Source organism: Lycorma delicatula, chromosome 2, assembly GCF_047948215.1.
Source record: "Lycorma delicatula isolate Av1 chromosome 2, ASM4794821v1, whole genome shotgun sequence".
In the NCBI taxonomy this organism is placed as follows: domain Eukaryota; kingdom Metazoa; phylum Arthropoda; class Insecta; order Hemiptera; family Fulgoridae; genus Lycorma; species Lycorma delicatula.
Window position 1 is genome coordinate 37,542,342 of NC_134456.1, and position 22,051 is coordinate 37,564,392.

Genomic DNA, 22,051 nt, shown 5'->3' on the forward strand with positions numbered 1-22,051 from the left:
TGACTATTACTATCATTATTAAATACTAAGTACAGTCTCTTCATTGTGATACCATATATGAATTGGATAAGATGTGTTTGAAACTTAATGTAACCTGTGTAAATTTTTTTTTACATTTTAATGAGATTGATCATTTTCTATTAAGTTATTCATTTTATAAGCTTATAAATTTAAGTTAAAGCGCATGTAGGAAGTATGGGCAATGGCACTGCATCGCAAACGGTTCAAATTATGGCTGATGGGCTCTGACACTTAACTGCAAATAGAGAAGAAAATGAAAGAAAATTAAATGAAGTAATTGCAATAAGACAAAGTTTCACTATATTTATTTTCAAGTTAACCATATTTACTCTTTCAGTGTTGTATTACAGGTAAACAAAGACTTTATTGAGAAATTAGAAATTTACATAATCAAGTTCTCGATTTAAAAGTAAAGTTACTTTAAGTATACATGTGTCACTATCCCACTCAGCAGTGCATTTATCAGGATTTACTGGATGAGGTAATGGTAAGCTAAGACGATATAATGGAGATCGAATGTCTATGTGTTGTCTAGAAATTTGTAGATCAACATCATCATGTGATTCTTTTTTCAAACACACTGTTATCAACATTACTTCACAACTAGCTGAAGCTGGAGTTTTAAGTCCAAGCTAAAACAAAAAAAAATTTATATATAAATAAATTAATGACAAATTTTTGGTAAGGTTATTTCATTTATTTATATATAAATAATATAATATAATAATAAATAATATAATATATCGACTGTGCTATGTTTAAAAAAACTTTTAAAAAATTATTAATATTATCTTAATTTTTTAAAAAAGTATTTCAAACATATATATAAAACATCTATTTTTCTTAATTATATTTAACTAATTAAATTATAATTAACTAATTACATTATATTTATATTATTTATAAGTTAACTTATTTATTAAAGCAAAATTTATTGAATAGTTGAATTATTAAAATACAAAAATGAATAATGGATATCATCTTATCTCTTTACTGATATAGGATGCAGAGTATAACACTACTTGGTTATTTTTTTTTTTATTTATACTTAAAATGTGCTGAATAATTTATGATCACTCTGTGTATCGTTAAATGGTAGGAGCATTTGCTAAATTTCATTTCTCTATTTTAAATTATTGATTAAAGTTTCTCATTAAGTATGGATGGCTATTACCACATTTAATTAACACAAATACATATATTTTTTAATATATCTGATATATAGATATAATATGTGTATTTATATACATTATACATATTATATAAAGTAAGAAGAGGAAATTATTATATAGCATAAGTCGGGATTTAGAATTAAGGAAGAAGAAGTAGATCAAATGTCATGTATGGAGTGTTTTATTATAAAGAAAAGAAGAATTGATGATGAGGAAGAGGGAAAGGAACTAGATTGAGGGTTTTGAGGTGTGGATATGGAGGAAATAAGATGGTTAGATAAAGTGACAATGAGGAAGTAATGAACTGAATTAAGGAAGAAAAACACTTAAGCAGGAAGTAGGCAAAAGAAAAGGAAACTAGTTAGGATTTGTGGTCAGAGGAAGTGGATTCTTGACAACTGCAATGGAAGAGTCAGTAGAAGGAGAAAGAAAGTGATGAAGAAAAAGAAGGATGAGGAAACCTCTTCTGTAATTACAAAGGGATAAAGAAGGGCTGGGATTGAAATGGATGGAGATAGTGTTGGCAGAAGGGACTTACCAGCAGATAGAGTACTAGATGATGATGATGATGTGTATTAAACAGTATATGTGTATATTGATATATCAAAGGTTTTTATTTTTGAGCATGTATTTCAGTATTTGTACATAAAATAACTTTTATTCAACATTAATGTGTGCAGTAAGATTTTGGCATTTATGAATGATGCAGTTGTCATTTTGTATAAAAAAATATTTTAAGATGGGGAACAAGTTGTTATCTACTGATAGATAATGTTAGATACAAAATTTGTTGTCCCCAAAATTTGTTGTCCTACGTCTTCTGCCCATATTTCTGAATCTTGACTGGAAATGAAAGACTTAATTATATTTTTACTGGAAGCCTGTTAGAATGAAAAGATACATTCACATGGAAAGTTTGTTCTTATTGTTTACACCAGTGCTATTATGTATTACTTCGTTTTTTACTTAAAGGAAATGTGAATTTAATTGCATCTTAAAACTAAAACAGAAAATTAAAAATTTGTTTACTAAAATGATTTCATAAGTAAATGAATCTAAAGTGTGGTTGTTTGGAATTGTTTCACTGAATACTTAATTTTTTAATTAGACAATCGTGAATAAATCCTATATCAGTAAAGAGATAAGATGATATACATTATTCATTTTTGTATTTTAATAATTCAACTATTCAATAAATTTTGCTTTAATAAATAAGTTAACTTTTAGATATAAATATAATTAAGAAAAATAGATGTTATTATATTTTTGAAATACTTTTTAAAAAAAATTATGATAAATATTAATAATTTTTTTAAAGTTTTTTTTAAACATAGCACAATCGATATATTGTATTACTTATTATTATATAAATAAATTTATTGTTTTCAATGATCCTTTCAATCATGTTAGCCAAAGTAGGCGCAAGTTTGTTTATAATTTGTGTCTCATCTACAGCAATTGGAGCAGGAGCAGGAACAGCAGCTGCAGCCTGAGCATAGGTTGTTGTTGCTCTAGGTCTGCGGGCATTTACAATCTTCTTTGCTTCGAAGTAGCTGACCTTTTGCAGGGTTTTACTTCCTGTACAGCTACCTCGTCTTTGTAGACAGGACAGTTCCTGGATCTACAAGAATGTGTTCCTTTACAATTGATGCATGTAGGAGGCTCTTTACATGGCTCTCCCTCATGCAACTCATCGCCGCACACGCATATTTGCGGTCTCTCACATCTTACAGCGGTATGTCCAAAACGTTGGCACTTGTAGCATCTCAATGGCTGCGGTACAAATGCCCGCACATCCAATCGATGTATTCCCGCCCTTACTTTCTCCGGCAAAGTAGGCCGGTTAAATGTGAGAACATGAGATGCTGAAGGTAGGACTTCGGCATTCCTTCTCATGTTCAATCGGCGACACTCTATTACTCCTTGTGCTGCTAGTTCTTCAACAATTTCTTGCTCTGAACAGTTTAATAGATCCCGAGACAGACCACAACACCCCTTGAGGTGCTGAGTATGCAATGGGATCAACACGTACAGCCAATTCTCCTATTTTTTTCAACCCTAGGATCTTTTGCGATTGAATATCATTTACAGTTTCCACATAAAGTCCTGTGAAGTTTTTTCTAATTTCTTTAACTGGGCCTCCAGCACATTTATTTATTTCTCGACCAATGAGGAAGAAACTCACCTTCGAGAAATCACCGTCTTCCTTTGTGATTATCAAATATTTCGGCTTCGGAATGTTGCTCTTGAAAAAGGCTTTTTTCAAGCTTTTTCTGGCCTCAACTTCTATTCTTCGAGATTCTGCACTCTTACGATGTTTCGCCTCGGGCGAAACAGCCAGTTCTAAACGAGGGTGTTTTCGTGAACCCTCTGCCACGTTTGATTGTTGTTCAAGATTACTCATGTTGTTTATCCCTTCTGTAGCAAGGCTAGCCGCCGGGGTACACCCCCACTCCAGGGCTACCAACCTTCCTTGGAGGTCCAATCCGGTACTCCGGTGGAACCGGCATATGTCCTGGCAGAGAGCGGATGCGCAGTCTCTGCACTGACTCCAGGCTCCTACTCACCAAAGCTTTCAGAGGTCCCATGCACCGACATACACCATTGCTACATGCTTGCCATCGCAGGGGGTATGTGGACAATGGAAGGGTCTCTGTTACACCTGCAATAACATTGATCACGGCCGCCACATCGCCAGCTCTAAATATGGTGTGAGTCCATTTCCAAATCATCAGTAGTACATATCCTGCAGGTGGCCGTAAATTCCAATCCATATGGTGACCTGAAGGTGGAAACAGGTCAAAAGAAAAGCATATCCGAGGAAATTACTTGGAGCCCCGTTAGCCAGCTATATGTATTGTACATAAGTACAGCTGTTGCCGCCCTGGACGTGGAACGTAGATGTTGTGTTCCAGACATGGGGATTATCTACGTCAGGGCATTATTATTATTATTATTATTCATTTTAAATATTTTCTTATAATTTTTTTTTAGTTTTTTTTTTTATTGATCCATTTTGCCCTCATCTTGGTTTAATTTTGAAATTATCTTAATTTAGTTTTGTAGACCTTAGTTCTGAAATAATGCCAAAGAAAATAGTGGAGTAAAGTCATTATCATTCATCTGAGTTTAAGTTTTAGGAACATGCAAAATATTACTTAACTGCTCTAATAATATATTAAGTAGCTAAATCATTTTTTTTTTTGTATTATAATGTTACGAATAGAAAGAGTTAGCTTTTATTTTATTCATATTACTTATGTGTGAATTTTGAATTGTGTAACTTTCGTGTACATGTTTCTTAGTTTCTGTATTTTCTGTGCAATACAGAAAGGCATATATGTAGCTGTTCTATTACAAAAATCAAAAAATAAAATAAATAAATAAAAATATATTATTATTTTACAGAATGATTCAGGAGATAAGAAAAATAATGTGGGAACCAATTCTAGAGCTTAAAATAAGGAAAAGATTTCATGCAAACATATGCCCGAAAATGCTTTCTTATCAAGTTACGGCTAGTGAAACATTTTGCCTGAATTTCAGTTCCCCCATGTGAAATGAGGCCATGTTCAAATTTTTAAGGGGTTATGTAAGTAGTAAACCTGATGGTTTCTTATCTTTTTGACCTGAAAAATCGAATAAAGCAGATGCCAGACTTTATCCCTCATAGTTTTCATGATATCTAGCATAAAACAGAAAAATTTGGTGATGAAAAATAGGTTTTTTATGTTTGAAGTACAATAACTTTGTTAAATGACTAATAAATGCATATATTTTATTATCAACACATATAGAGAATTTAATACTGAGAAAATTGATGTAATAAACTGTGAAAAACAAACAAAAAATCAGTTTTTATAGTTAAAAACAAAATTGAACAAAACTTAGCAGAATAATTTTATGAATTTGTAAAAATTTAAAACAGCAGTTTTTAGGATAATAAATACAGACCTTTGTGAGAATGGCACACTTCCCAGCACTCATGTTTCATCTGATTTTTTCAGAATTTCCACAATGTACAGTATGGAGTACATTACATGCTCACAGATTGCACCCTTATCATGTTCAGAAAGTTCGGTGACTGTACCAGAAGACTGCAGTTTTGTCAGTGTGTTAACAATAATTACCACTTAATTCCGTTCATACTATTTTGGGATAAAACTACCCATAATAGCGTAAGCAAAACATAGAATTCATATCGGTGGTCTGAAGAAAACCTACCAATTGAATAAAATTTCCAGTAACAATTATGGGTAAACATTTGGTGTGGCATGATTGACAACCAAGTAATAAGCCCATCATACTAGAACAACATGTCACAGAGAGAAATTATCTAGAATTTTTAAAACTATGAATTTCTTAGACTACTTGAAAATTACTTATTGGGGAAACAAATTAAAATGTGCTATCGACCTCATGAGCATCAGCAAAATTCAAATTTTTTTTTCGTAAACTTTTTATTACATCAATTTCTTAAAAATTAAATTCTCTGCAAGTTTTGATAGTATGTAAAATTTATGTATTTATGAGTCATTTTACAAAGTTATGCACCTCAAATTTAATAAACATGTTTTTCGTCACCAAATTTCTCTGTTTTACATTTTATACATGAAAATTTAGGGAGAAACAGTTCTAGGACCTATTTTATTCGATTTTTCAGGTTAGAAAATATAAGAATCAAACAAGTTTACTCTTTATATAATGCCTTAAAAATTTCAGAATGATCTCATATCACCAGAGGAATTGAAATCCAGGCAAATTGTTTTGCAAGTCATAATTCAATAAAGGGTTTTCAGACATGTTTGTATGATCTTCTTTCTTTATTTCAAACTCTAGAATCAGTTCCCAAATTATTTCTCTCTCCTCCTGAATCACTTTGTTTATTTGCAGAGAGATTATACAAAACAATTCTACAGACAAATAAATGAAAAAAAAAATTACTTGTAAATAAATATCTTCAGGCGTAATAGACTGACGATATTTTATGTCATATTCTGGTCTTTCTCTTGGATCATATGATGCATCATCACATAGTTGTATTTCTGGAACTTCATGCAATTGCCATATTGCTTTTGGATTGTACTTTTTATCACACTTATTATCACTTTCATTATCTCCTGATATGCCTTTCACATTAACCTTTACTGTTTTTATATCTCCTGGACCTAATTCAAAACTAAAATGTAACCTCAAATGTAATATTTATACATGGCCTGAAATGCAATATTATTAGAGATAGTTTTGCTTTGTTATTATTGTGTTAAGATCATTCATATCTGTTGTGTTCCATTGGCATAATATTGTTAATAGAATTTTTCTGATAATATGTTGAAAGTTTTATTAAATAAGTTTAATTATCATGAAGAATGCGTGTGTGTGTGTGCATGCGCATGCGTGTGTGTACATCACTGTATGTACATTATTATTAAATAATAATAACGTACAGTACTATTTATTATTACCATAAGAATTAACACGTTTAAACTTAAAAATGAACAAATAATGCTTTTAAAAGCGATAATTAATGTGAGAGTATATGGACTGCTACACAAAGTAATATATATAATATTGTGTTTGTGAATTTTATCAGAGAGGTTTATAATGAATTTGTGTGATTAGTTACTGTTTTTTTATAAATAATGGAAATATATATTTATTGCTAATCCACCTAGATTATAGAATTCAACAGAAGAAAATTTAAGAGTTAAAATTAAATATTAAAAATTAGAAATGAAAGAATACTGAAAACTTTTGCCATCAATTTAATTTTTATAAACATCAATATATAACCTAGGGAATGTTAACTGCGCTTAAAAATGTATGTTTTCATATTAAAAGTGTTAAAACACAAGAATGGTACCATGAAAAGATTTTCTGCAATCTCAATTCTAGGAATTCTGAAAGTGAGCTGTCAGATTTTAAAAAAGACAGTTTTATATTGGTGATCAATGAAAGTTAATATGTAAAAATGTATTTATTATATACTTTTCACCAAAACTTTGTAATGTAGTTACAGCCATCTATTAACAGTGCAAATGCTATTTGTGCAACATCACTTCTTAAAACCGCTAACAGTTTTAGCAATTGACAAGGATTTTTTTTATTGATTTAATGTGCGTTTTAAGAGTTTGTAAGTGCAAAATGGTTATGACTTGGAGGACTGGTTTTTTTTTGTAATATCATCACACATCACATTATAATGTAATTTTAGGCGGAAAGTAAAATATGTATAATGTATAATATAAAGGATGGTAGCATCTATAATTTAACAAATGAAAAAAAATTAGTTTTAATAAACATACATAAATTTATGGATAATTGGGTTTATTTATAATTTTTTAAATTTTAATTATAAACATAATTACTACTATATTCAAATTAATATTTTAATAATAACTGTAATATTAAAGGGCAAAAATTAAAACTGCAACAACTAAAACTATATACTTATTAAATATAAAATATTTAAAAAATTTGATGATGATAATAAAAGAAAATTAATTTTATGTCATACTTAATTTTGATACTCCAGTGCTTGGAAAATCATCATCACTAGAATTATCTTCATGAATAGGATTTAACAACTGTACTAACTGTTTCATACCATCATATCCAATTTCCATGATTGTGCTTATCTGTTTCTATGTTTTAAACTAAAAAAATAATTACTATTTTACTCAAAAAGTCCTAAATTAAGCAGATGCTTTTGGTATAATTATTTAACACTTTTTCGCTATAGTAAAGTTCATAACAAATATGAAGTGTTATTCATAGTTACTATAGCAACAGTGAGTTTTGCAATTCATAGTAATTAACTAACTTTACTTCTGACATAAATATTTTTTCTTTACAATAATAAATAAGTCTACATTATTTATTTATAATTCTTTGTGAATAAATAATTCTGGTTTTTGTAATAAAGATGAAGAGGATTGGAATTTAATTTATTTTATAATTATTATCTTTTTTTATCTTTAACATTTTAGGAAACATTTGCTCCCTTTTTTTTATTTAATAGTACATGCATACAATTTACCGTAGGAGTTTAAGCCACAACGTTTCTATGCAAATTTTCAACTCATGTCCACGTTGCTTTATAGCGCTATAAACATTGGAAACCCTAACGTGTGAATATCTATAATTTTTGTAACTTCTTATGAGTACTATTAAGTACAGCTGCAATTCTACATACAAGAAAAAGTAATAATGTTTCTCGTTAAATTAATGATGGGATACTACATTTCCCATATATATTTATATAATTATTAAAAAAATTATTGTTCAGCCGTATAAGTTTTTTAAGTTACCAAACGAAATACTAGCTCTTTTAACTAATATTCATATTTAGTACCCGTACCAGCTAAAATATGAGTATTTGATTATCGGCACCTTTTTTCTGTTCTGATTTTTCTTATACAACATATTTTAAGTACATTGGGTTGCTTAATGAGATCCTCAATTCAATATCATCTACCGTCCTAACATCTCAATTCCTTCCAAAAAGAAAATCTCTTCACTAAAACAATAATCAATAATTTAGAAATATTATTTATCATTTCTGAAAATTAACCTTAAGAAAATGAGCTCTCAAGCGGTTAAACTGAATAATTATTTTCCTTCTCTGATTTCGGTACATATCTTAAAAAAACTACTCAAATTAAACTAATATGGACTTTAATATTCAGGTTGTCAGAACTGCGAAATATAACCTCTTGTCAAAAGTTCCGCCAGCATGGCTGACTCAGGAGGAGAAAAGCTCTCGAAAAAGTATGTAATACTGTATATAATACTCTGTTGTGTTAATTTTTATAACTGTTTGTGAATAACGCCATTTTTTTTGTTACTTTTGCTGCTAATTTTGTTAAATAAAATAATATGTATTTCATATCAAAGCGGCACGTATTAGGTTATGTTTGAGGGTTTGAAAGCTGTAAACTTGGAATTGTTCTTTTGTCATTACCCTTGTGTCATCTTTGAAGTTCAGATTTTCACCGAATTATAGTATTTGCTTTCTTTATTGTGTTGGTTCTGGGTTCTGTAGGGGTTTGTAATAAGTTTCACAGCCCAACTTTCTTTACTTGTTCTACACAAAGTCAAGAAAAGATGGTTGGTACCTACAATAATAGTTTATATGATAAATGTGTTTGTCTATGGTGTATTGATATTATGCAATTATTTTGGAAGAATATTGAGATGTTTAAAATCGCGTTACTGTAACACCTTTTTTTACCTTTGCACTAAAAACACCATACATCCACAGTCATAACAGAATACATGAATCAAAAACAAATTTTAATAAATTACTTGGAAAGGGATACTTTTGTGAGTGTACTAAAGAATCTTTTTGCTTGTAAGGAGGGTTATTAGAAAAATTAATTTACATATTTTTTGTTATCCCTGCATGTTAATAATTAATATTTGTACTTAAATAATATTTTAATTTTAACTGTGAAATCTTAGAAATGAAAGTGTAATGTTGGTATTAAATATTTCCAGTATTATTACGAGCACTGTTGGGTAATTATTTATTTACATCGATTCTGAAAATTCATACATATGTCAAGAAATATGAATTAATAGTAGCCACTAATTACTGTTTAACACAACTTCTTACTTGAAAGAAGTTAAAAAATGTATTTTTATTGGTAATAAACTATGTTTACAATGCGATAGATTATTGTTATTTAATATTTTAAAGAGAATTGTAATCAATATTCTAATTTTTCACAAAATGTTTTAAACGTAATTAAACAATATTTTTGTTTCAATGTGTTGCACATCATTGTTTAGAAAGCATGAACATGTAGGTGTGATTCTACCTTGAGTGTCTCAAATAGTGTTGATATTAGTATAGTGAAGGGAGCTATTGCAGGATGTTGCAGGTAGCAAAAAGTCACTTGCTCCCCAGCAATCATCCTTACCTGTACATCAATTGAATTTTCTAAACTTTGATGACTAATATTTGAATTATAATTTTTATACAATTGTTAGTTATTTGTATTATAATTTACACTGCTAATTCAGTTTATTTTATTTTTTAACTGATTTTACAATAAATTTTCAGCTATTTAGCAAACATCATGACATGCTTCATTAACTGCAGCAGCAAATAAAACTAAAGATCTCCCTTGTATCCAGTTTAAGAGTTTAATCACCCGCAGTTATTTACATTACTTTATGTAGTACATTATATTAAATTATGCCTATCATTATTTTAATAATTTTCTCATCCTACATTAATCTGTTCTCATTCTACATTGTCACTTCAATCCATTTGAAGTGATCCAAGAGTAGTTGCTTGAACAATTCAAAGAAAACTGATACTTACCCACTTGTTTCCTATATGTCTCAGGACCTTAAAACTATTTGTTTTTAATTTTTTTAAAATTAGTTTACCTGTGTCAGCCGTTTTTTTTTTTTTATGATGTGGACACCTATTTTTGCGATTGTAAGGGTTTACGGAAAAATCATAACTAAAAAACTATTGGTCTTGTAAGGATGAAACAAAAAGCAATTTATTCATACTTTCTCAAGGTAAAAGATTGGTCCATTGATTTATTTACCAATCTTTCTTCATTCTATGAGATAATTACCAATAAAGTTGAACATGAAAAATGGTGAAATTTCACTTTTAGCCCGTAAAATATTTAAGGGCTAATACAAAAGACACTAAATGAATGTCTAAAAAAACAGAATGTTCTTTTAACATTCTGAAATCCAAAAATAAATTAAAATGGAATCAGTTAATAATTATGGTATAATAAAAGTATTAAAAGAAAAAAATACCACATTAAATCAAAATAGGTCATTGATCACTTACGTAAATGAGTAGCTTCAATTTTACCAGAGTTTTTTCAGTAGCTAATCATTACCAATAAAGTCATACATAATATATTAAACCATTATACATGGACACTGCCTTTGACACTTCATTTTAAAATTAAAATGTTCAAATAATTTGAGTATGATGGTTAACTCTACACTATTCAGTATGTCAGATGTACCAGTATTTAAAACCTTATAGTAATTAAAAATTATGACAAAGTGTTTAATAATTGCTCTATTACACATTATTATGAACAAATGAAATCATTCAAGAATAAACTCAGTAAATCATCTGCAATCTAAACAGATAGCAAAGGTGTTAAAGATATAATGTGATTAAAATATATAGTTAAATTATTCTTTGTAATTTTACATTATTTCTCTGCATACTGATTTTTTTTTTAAACACCACCAAAAATGTGTTAGGGCTTTTAGACAGATAAGAAAAGAATGCTTTATAAATATTGAGCAGATTTGTACTTATTATTTGCTGGGTTCTTAATTTTACGTTTATTTTAGTTTATGTGAGTAATAATAATCAGTTATCAGATTACATAATTGCATAAACATTTCCGCGATAGATTATTGTTAAATTCAAGTATTATTCGTAGTTCTTGTAGGTGACTAATATAATGTTAATCTGAAAATTAAACAGCCAACTTTTTTAGTTGCAGTAAAAATTTTCTAATGAAAATTTCAATTTGTGTTCATGTAAACATATTGAATTTAATTATGGATAATAAAAGTGGCTATTTTCCCTCCATCCCTGTCTAAAGAAATATTTAGATGGATATTTATCCAATTATTGCCAAGAATATAAAATAAGAGTATACTAACTTAACATAAATAACTGGATAATTAACAACTTATTTAGATTGCAATGATCATTTTCTTATTACAGTAGACTTGCGATTATCCAAGTCCTGGTCAACTGAGCTAGTCACAGGAAGATAAAACATAAAAATAAAGTAGGGACAATCACGATGAGAAGCGACGTTTATGTGCTTGACATGCAAGGTCCCTCTCCCACCAAGTTTGGAAATCATCAGATTCACCTGTCAATCTTTGCATTGTCACAGTCACCTGTCATTTTCAGTTATCTTTGAATTTGTGTTAAACGTGGTTGTGTTAATGTGTTGAAGTTTGTGTTGTTACTGAATTTTGTGTTGCCCTATGAGTGGAAAATGGAAGAAAGTTGTAGTGTCTCTTGAAATGAAATTTAATGCGATAAAACGATTGGACAATGACAAGTCAGTTGAAAAGGTCGCTGCCGATTTGGGAGTTGGGAAAGTGACTGTTGGGGATTAGAGATGTAACCGGAAAGAAATTGAAAAATTTTTAAACAAAAGTTTGATTGGAGGCAGTGGTTTGAGTCGAAAGACTTCGAAGAAGGGCTACTACGAGCAGATGCCTGAAGCACTTCTTCTGCAGCTGCGAGGGATGGGCCATCCTGTGAGTGGGTCCTTAGTTTAAGCTAAGGCGCTTGAGTTCCAAAGGTGTTTTAAGATGGCGAGGAAACATTCACTGCGAGTGATGGATGGTTTGACAGGTGGAAAAAGAATGGCATAAGGCAGCTTAATATTAGTGGGAAGAAACTGTCAGCTGACTCATCTGCAGTTGCAGAATTTCAGTTTAAAATGGAAGAAAGAGTGATTCACAATTCTGGCTACCTGCAATGCTTCTGGTTCTTTGAAACTAAAGGCTCTGCTTATTGGAAATTCTCAAAACCCAGAGCCTTTAAAAATATCAAATTCAACTCTCTATCAACAGTGGACCACTACCAAAGAAGTGTATGGATGGAAAGTGAAATTTCTAGGGGCTTGATTTTATAATGAATTTGTTCCTATCACTGAAGCATTTTTAAAGAAAAGTAAGCTCCTCAGGAAAGCTATTTTATTATTGAACATTGCGCCATCTCACCCAGATGCCAAAGAATGTGTAGTGGTGATATTAAAGCCATATTTCTAACCCCCGTAATGTGACATCACTTGTTCAAGGGTGGGGTGCCATCACTTAAGACCAAGGGATTCTAGAAACGAAGAAGATTAATTACCAGCAAATGCTTCTCCAGGCGTTGATTGCAAGATTAAATAAATGATTGTTAGGGAGGTCCTAAAGAAAGTCACATTAAAAGATGTAGCACACTGGATTGGTTCAGCATGGGATAAGGTGAAAACCATTACCATTCAGAAATGTTGGAAGAATTTATTTAGCCTAGAAGGACCCTTAAAAAAGTGCCTGAACAGGAAAATGTAAGTGAACTAGTGCAAATAACCAATGAGCTTCCTGTTGAAAGATCAAATTAGTAGCAAAGATATTTGTCGTGAAGATGTGCAGATGGAGATCACCAATGAAGCAGTTATTGGTATGGTCAACAATGCTTAAAGATAGTGAAGAAGACGATGATACAGAAGAGATAACCCCAAAAATATTACACTTCGATGGGCTGAAAGCGATCAAAGTTGCTCTTGCTTACATAGAGCAACAGGAAGAGTTTATGTTAGATGATATATGTCTCTACAGCGTTGGTGTAACATCTCATTGTCTAAGAAAGCACAGAGGTTGTCTCAAAAATTAGTCAAAGACTTTTAAAAAAATAATCTCATTTCTACATGCTTGCTGGGGTCTGTGGTTGTGTTTATTTTATGTTTTTTTTTACAGTTAACTAATTCTGTACATTTTTAACTAGTTTTTTCATTATTTTTAGCCCAATAGCACTTAACTCCAGTATTATCAGAGTTTTTCCTTATCTGAGGTGGTCTTGGTCCCAATTACCTTGGATAATTGCATGTTTACTGTATGTATTTTATTTATCCAGTAAAAAAATAAAAATAATATATTATTGTTTATATTTCAATTTAATATGACTTAAAAGATTAAAAAAAGATAATTCTGATATATGTTGACATTTATAAGTGTTACTAATGATTCTACAAATTTAAAAAATTAATTGCATGAAAAGTTAAAATATAAATAATCTATTGTTTTGCATTTGTATGCATTCTAACTGTACCTAGCAATAGGTTCATTACAGTTAATCAGTTTATTAAACAAAGCCTAGATAAACTTTGTGATTAAAAAATATTGATTAATTTTAGTTAAGTTTTATTTCATTATATTAAATAGTTTTTATTTTCAAAAATTATGGTAATGTTTAAAATATTTAAAGTTATAATTTTATTTAGTTTTATGTAACAGATTGTTATGTATATGTGGTCATTAGCCAAAAGTAAATGTTAATTGCAAGCAAATAGAGCATACTTTGTGTTTTTAACTTTACTGGTCTTTGGCACTGGTTGTTTTAAGCTGTGGCTGTGCTCAACTCTTTATGCTCATATCCTTATTCTTTTAGCCATGTCCTCTGTTTCAGTAACATGTAAAACCTGAAGAAGGTGCTAATACTAAGGAGAGAGTACTCCAAAAATTGTATTTATTCCATTTTGGAGTTTCTATGTTTTACCACTAAATGTCTGTCTTGTTGGATTGTTGGCATAATCTCTACATTGAAGTTTTTGTATAACTTCCTGACTACAATTAAAATTGCCTATGTAGTCCAAGGACAGAACTAATAAGATCTTATTTAAACTCGCTTAAATGAGAAACCTTTAGCATTTGAGTTCTAGGTTCTACATCATTTTATTTCTTCTTTGAAACCCATTGCTTAAGTATAAATCTCTTATCGTGTCACAACTCTCCACAGATTAGCTTGGTTGGGCAAATGGTATTACAACAGCGTTTTTGACCAGAGAATGGTTTCTTCCATTACTCTCAACTTCAGATTGTCATTTCTTGAACATATTTCCTATTAATAATGTAACACACTGTGCTATAAATTGTTTACGATTTTTATTTTTCAATTATGATTGACTCATCATTTCTATGGATGCCTCAATATATTCATTAGTGTTTGTAGTAGTGAAATTAAAAAAAATAGTTTTATTGAATAACATTTATTTCTTAGTTTCTAGATAATAAAGGACTTAGCCATTGTTCTTGGTCGATGTGGACTCAAAAATGATTGCTAACAGTTTACTATTGACAGTACGACAGACTGCTGTTTTCAGGGTTTACAAAAAACCTGGTTTATTGTTGCGTCAATTTGCTTCTACAAATATTATCAGGAATCAAGGGTGGGTCACAATTTTAAGCAGATTATTCAAAATTTGTAAATAGGTTAATTTACTATATTAGAGAAATAAATGTTATTCAAATTAAATTAAACATTACTTTCTTATTTATGGAAGAAAAAAAATTGATATATATATATATGTATGTATGTGTATTCCTCAGAGGCAGAACCTTATCAAATTCCCACAAAGGAATTATATGAAAACACAGACTCCATCATTGACATGTTTAGGAAAAGGCATTTACAATTCTACAGACACTTATGGGTGATGACACTTATGGGTGACACAAGATGGGTGAAGATAGACACACGAAGAAAATTTTCAACATTGTCAAGGCAAGTAAGTTAAAGTTCATTTGGATGAAAGAAACACAAGATGGCCTGAAAAAACTGAACATGAGAAAGAAATCATGGACAGAAGGAAACTTAGGGATGAAATTAGAAATAAGAAAATTTAACAAGCGCAAAAAAAGAAACAATAGGAAGAAAAAACAATGAACGGATGAAGAGGTTTTGGGAAGAAAAGAATAGCGAAGAAGGAAATAAAGCCATGATTGGCTCAAGTTCACACACTCTTCTAAAGGGGGATAATCGGAACTAATAATAATAATATTTATATATATGATATACACAAAAAGAATATATATATATTTTTTCTTCTTTTTTTTAAATACTTCTTTTAAATATTTTTCAGTATATTTACCTATGATTATTTTTATCTTGTTTTTTTTTTTATGAATATTACTGAAACATTATTAACATATTAGTCAGATAATGAAAATAATATTACAACCAGTAACATTGGTATAGTTTGTAAATTTAGCTTAAAACAGAATCACTGTTCTTTTGATTCTCCCTTTTTAGAAACATGATATTAGACCTAAAATTTTTGTTATTGTTATAGGGAGATCACAATGAAATACCATCCTTAGTTTTTCTTTTAAGTTGACTATTTAGAAATAACTCTTTGAAACCAGTTTTACTTTTTTGACAATTTGATTAAATGAAATAATCTATAGAAAACAGTTTATTGAATTTACTTACATAAAAATATTTATTAACTTAAGTTTTAATCACTTTTTGTGGTTAAGAGTAAAATATTTTTGAAGGGTTAGGATTAAAGTATATTGCAACCTTTTTCTTTTGTTGTTCACCTCAGACTGAGTAGTTTTAAAACTCTACTTTTAAAAATTAATATTACTGTACTTAGGTTTGTAAATCAATCCTTGTAGTTAATTAAGATTGAAACAATGTTTTTATTATTTTGTAAGGTCATAAAAATGCACTAAAGTTGTTACCTTAACTAATTTTTTGTTTTGTTTTGATTACCGTTTAAATCCTCTTTTCATTCATTCTATGAAAACATTAAAATGCCTAATTAACAGTTTTTTTTTTGTTTTTTTTTTTTTTTTTTTTACTTCAGTATAACGATATATTTAGTTTGTTTTATAAGAAATTATGGTTATATGTGGATTTAAATTTATACATATTTTTTCTGTTTTTCAATTTTTTTTTGTAAAACGGCGAATTTTTTGTAAGACAGGGTTAAAAAAAAGGTCGAGTGATTTTTCAAATTAATGTTTTTGATATTTTTAGTTTTTATCACAAAGTAAAGACAATAATAAATAAATTAACAAAAAAAAAACAATTTTTAGAAATACAGCAAGAGTCATTTCTTTTAGACCTATTATGTAATATCTGTATATATTTCTTAATCTGCTATTTATATTTTTCTTTTATTTATTTCAGTGAATTGAAACGAAGAGCAAAGGCAGAACAAAAAGCAAAAGAAAAGGCTGAAAAGGAAAAATTAAAAGTTACACAAGAAACTGTTAACACACCTAAGAAAAAATCTGAAGTTGCTGCTATTAATGAAGATGAGATTAGTCCAAATGTAAGACTTTTATACCTTCACATTTCTTGTTACAACTTTGTAGTAATACATTCATATTGGTGCACTAAAGTTATATGCAGGTTTCAGTATGATCATTCTTACAACTACAAAATTTGTCAGTTATAAAGCTACTTAATATGAGTGCCTCTTCAACACAAAAAAAAAACTAGATAATCCTTTCATAAGTTAGGGTTTCTGTTGTACAAAAGGAAATGTCTAAATTTCTCTACAAGTTAGAAAATACCTCATTACCTAATAATTATACATAATTAAAATTATATTAATTTTTTATTATACTTTCTAAGTATAATTTTTTCTTTTGAGGAAAAATTAAAATTTTTTTTGAATTGGAAAAGGGAGAATAAGCAAGTTGATGGTTAGTATCATTTTAATTTAGCTTGATTGACAGTAGGTACATAATCAGAACAGTAGAGAAAAATTACTGAAAAAGGTAACTGAAGAACTTCAAAAAATTTGAGCATAGTTTATCTAGTTAGATGAAACAATAATTTTAGTAAAAACAGAACTTGCACTTTCCTGTTAATAGACTGATATTGAAAGTCAAAGTGAAATTCTTTGTAGAGAAACAGCATAAAAACGACTGACTGACTGTGATGACTGGTTATACAAATTTAAGCTACGATTCATATTTGGCAGAATCAATAGGGAAGCCATAGCTGTTGACCATGGATACCTCAAAAACAATTGACCAATAATAAATGAGGGTGTAGCAAAGATAAATATAATACTAATTAAATAGGATATTTTTAAAATTCTTTTAAACAAAAGTTAAAAAGTAAAAAGTGTGTCTTCATTCTTGCTCATTGCTCTTTATTCAAATGCACTTTTTAGGATATCTGAAATATAAAAAATTAAGTGTTAAATAAAAATGGTTTTCATAAAAAATGGTTATTTTCCTATGTATGAAAACTTATGGGACAATCTGCATAACAGCAGAAGACAATTTACCAACTTTCTGCATCAAATGGCTCAATTCCAGCTGTTTGTATGCCAGCACATACTGCTTAAGTCATTACTGATTTATTAAATGATCAAAATTTTAAAATATCAATTGAATGATAACTGTAAAAAAATATTATTTCAAATTGAATGATATAAATGTGAATACTACGTTCTTTGATGAATAAATAAAAATTTAAAAAAAAAAACCTATTGTAAAATACATTTATTACATATTATGTATTAGTTTATTTATACTTTTGATTTTTTATTTACAGGAATTCTTTAGAATACGAAGTATAGCTGTAACTAAGTTGAAAGAATCTGATTGTCACCCTTATCCACATAAATTTGTTGTTTCAACATCTCTTGAAGAATTTATAGAAAAATACAGTAGTTTAAAAGATGGTGAAATACTCGAAAAGGAACTCAGTGTGGCAGGTTAAAATTTAACATTATATAATCATTTTGCTTCTTACATTCTAGTTTAATTCTTATTACTAATTTTAAGAAAATAAAAGAATATAATTAACACCTTTTTTTTTTGAAAATTTAAACAAAATTTATATAATATTTTTTTTTTAAATGTCACTAATTTTCATTTGCTTTTATAGCCATCTTTAGTGATAGATTTATTTTTTTCATTCTTGACATCAGCTTATAGTGGGTAGAGTACCATTGATAGTGTATTAAAGAAACACTAAAAAAATGTAACTACTTTTTATGTATTACTTTCACTGTTAAACACAAGTTATAAGAATGCCATTTATCTGTCAATGTTTGAATATAGCCCTAATCAAATGATGGTATTAGAAAAGATCAGCATCTATTAGACTGGAGAACTGTGCCGGCCAAGCAATGTCATCATGACAAGAAATCAATCAATCAGAAATCAGTGTGTGGAAAAATCTGTTGCAAAAATCCTTAATATTCTGGCAGTGTCCTCAGTCATCCTGTCTTTTTGAAGCCATAAATGATCCATAGCCATATAAAATAGCCGTAATGAGTAGAGACCGAATTATATGCATCTGCATATTAAGCCCATTTTCACCGGCTATTGCATATTTTCCTTAAAATCTAGTGATGATGCATATTTTCGCTATATTTACAATATTTTTCAGTAGCGTACCTAGTTAATAAATGAAATCTTATGTTGTAGCTGGCAAAACCTATTAGCCGCACAGTTCTTAGAGCGCACTTAGCAGCCCCACGTCTATTGTTTTGGTAGGATAATATTATGAGGCCAAGTAAAACACACTCACGTGAGGCAAGGACAGACAATACTGTTCTGCTTCGCACATGCCTACTGCAGCACTCCTCCCACTAGGTAATTAAACTACGCATTTTATTGTTGACACGTTCATTGCGTCAGTTTAATTTTTTTTTGTTTGTGTAAAGTTTATTTTTTACCATACCTCCTGAAAAAAAGCATCTCTACATGGATAGCTGACTATCCTAGAATATTTACATACTATGGAAATGTTTTATATTGTCAAGTTTGCGGGAAAAATATTTTGTTCACAAAAAATTTTCAAATAGACCAGCATGTCAAGACAAGTCTTCATATTACAGGATTGCAAAAGAAAGGTCCATGACAACAACTTGTAACAGTGGCAAGTAGCAATGATTTCACTTCCAAAGATAAACAAGAAACCACTTTGGTGTGAATTTATGTGAAACATTGCTTACTAGTAATATTCCTCTTCACAAACTTACAAATCCTACCTTCAAAGATTTTCTGCGAAAATATTGCTTTTATTAAAATATACTAGATGAATCAACATTGCGTAAAAATTGCATACCAACAATTTACCTGCATGTTCTGGAAGAAATACGCAATGAACTGAAGGATAGCATTAATTGGATTTCAGCTGACAAAACTACAGACATGTGTGGCCATTACATTGTGAATTTAATTGTCAGTGCATTAAAATTAGAGTCCTCTTCTTATTTGGTGGCCTGCAAACACCTTAAAAAGACAAATCATTCTACAATTGCCAGATTTGTGAATGAGGGTATTAAAAAAATATTTCCTGAATCTTCGGCAGATGAAAGTGTATTTCTCTCAAATGCTGCTCTCTATATGATCAAGGCAGCCAAAGCTCCAAGTATTTTATCTGAATTTGATTCATGTGATGTGCTTTGCTCACAGAGTACATCAACTCACTGAAGAAGTACGATCCTTGTTTGGGAATGTAAATAAACTGGTTTCATCAACAAAGAAAGTGTTTCTTAAGGCACCTGCTTGCAATAAGGCCTATAAAGAAAAACTGCCAAATGTACCTTTACCTCTCGAACCAGTGGTAACTCAATGGGAAACGTGGATTGAAGCTGTGCTGTTTTACAATGAACATTTCAAGGCCATCTGCTGTAAACAACTTCGATAGTGCAGAGGTTATGGCAGTTTGTCAGTCCAAGGAAGCATTTAACGATTCTAATATAAAAGCACTCATTTTTCCCACATACCTGCAGGTATTAAATAGCTTGAAACTCAAGGTTTGGTGTTGACTGAATCTATTCAGTTAATGAATAAAATCCACCAAATGAACTCCGCATTGCCAGAGGTATTCCTGTGTAATCTTAAAGAAAAATTTGAAAACATTTTGAACAATAACCCAGACTTTGAACCTTTGGTCAAATCAATAGTTTTATTAATGGAATGGGTGAACCTTTGCAACAAACAATAAGTGCTAATATAGCATCCAAATTCATATACTGCCCAGTTACCTCAGTGGATGTGGAGTAATCCTTTTCCACTTATAAAAATATTTTGAGTGATCGAAGACACAATCTTAATACTGAACATTTGGAACAGTACCTGATAGTTTACGTTTACAAAAGTAACAAAATGGTAAATAATTGTTAATTATCCAATTTATCGATATGTTACTCAACTACTTACTAATTGTATGCTGATTTTGAAATAAGAAAAAAATTACTATTTTTTTATTATTTAAAGTTGCAAATTTGGATACTTTTCATGCATATTTCAAGCTTTTTAAGTTTCATATAATCCGGTCTCTAATAATGAGGAAAGAAGAAATCTTGTAGCATTGTTATATTATGTTTATTGTTACAGCTACACCCTCAATTTCCTAAAAAAAAAAAGGTTTGATAATTTTAAAAGAAGCTACTCCACACCACATAGTGACAGAGAGAATGCAGGTTTGATGTGTAGTTGATAAGGGTTTATATCATTCCAATAACACAAATTTTGCTTATTTACAGAGCTCCATACTTCATTAGTGTGCTTTTACTGACATAAACAAAGGGATGACATCTGTGGGTTACTTTGAAGGGTATCAGACTTGATTGTGCAAAACTGTTTGCATGTAACAAAATCTTGGAACTGAATTTCTTGCGTAGTTTGTAGTTTGAAAACTAAGAGTGAAAAAGGAGAACCTGATGGAATGTTTTCCTGAATGAACAGTGGATATTTGTATAACTGCCGAATCACCAAGCAGTTTTTTGGGCTATGAAAGATTGCAACACAGACATTTTCAATTATTTCTTGTGTCTGCACAATCCTTACTCCCTCGTGGTTTACCATTACAAGCAGATGCTGTTAATTTAAAGAACATACTCACCTTGTAATGGTGTGATCATCTGGTAGTTTTGATGCTATCTCAAGTTAGAGTGCCACCTGAATATATACTGCGTAGCAATCGGAGAATCATTATTCTTGAAATATGCTCAACAATCAAAACATAATGTTCAACAATCCAGTTCTTCATGTTGGCAAACAAAATAGCAACTCATAAACAGAAGAATATTGCGTCATCTGGTATGCATTGAAACATTATGTGATTGTATATGTGAGGCAAAATAAGCTGTCTCACTTGTTATTGTTAATCAGTTTCCTTGGACCATATAGGTGGAAACACAATTTTCAATGAGGTTCGTGAGAAAATTCTGCCTAAATGTTGCAGTAGATTTAAAGTGTAAGTTATACAATTCAAGATACCGACCATGTATTTTTTTTTTTTTGTATTGAGGCTTAAAGATGTTTGTGATATCAGTTTTCTTTGTAGTTGTTAATACTGTATT

The 22,051-nt window shown here is 29.8% G+C and overlaps 2 protein-coding genes across 3 annotated transcripts in view; one reads left to right on the plus strand and one right to left on the minus strand.

The window, feature by feature from the left end:
* Window positions 1-335: 335 nt before the first annotated feature.
* Window positions 336-7,934, minus strand: LOC142320157 (dynein axonemal assembly factor 6-like). Its single transcript, XM_075357841.1, has 3 exons — window positions 7,711-7,934; window positions 6,138-6,361; window positions 336-653 (listed from the first exon to the last, which is right to left on the minus strand). Exons 1-3 carry the CDS (start codon window positions 7,817-7,819, stop codon window positions 396-398), a joined length of 591 nt encoding a protein of 196 aa, XP_075213956.1. The 5' UTR covers window positions 7,820-7,934; the 3' UTR covers window positions 336-395.
* An 879-nt stretch (window positions 7,935-8,813) lies between these two features.
* The window catches only part of LysRS (Lysyl-tRNA synthetase), a 49,267-nt gene continuing 36,029 nt past the window's right edge, over window positions 8,814-22,051 (plus strand). The window contains exons 1-4 of one of the 2 annotated variants that reach the window (XM_075358713.1): window positions 8,906-8,963; window positions 14,983-15,151; window positions 16,900-17,044; window positions 18,283-18,445. In XM_075358713.1, coding sequence (XP_075214828.1) covers window positions 15,036-15,151; window positions 16,900-17,044; window positions 18,283-18,445 — 424 coding nt within the window. In that variant the 5' untranslated portion in view covers window positions 8,906-8,963; window positions 14,983-15,035. Of the gene's footprint in view, window positions 8,964-14,982; window positions 15,152-16,899; window positions 17,045-18,282; window positions 18,446-22,051 lie in introns of both variants that reach the window. The other variant, XM_075358715.1, reaches the window with a different exon arrangement.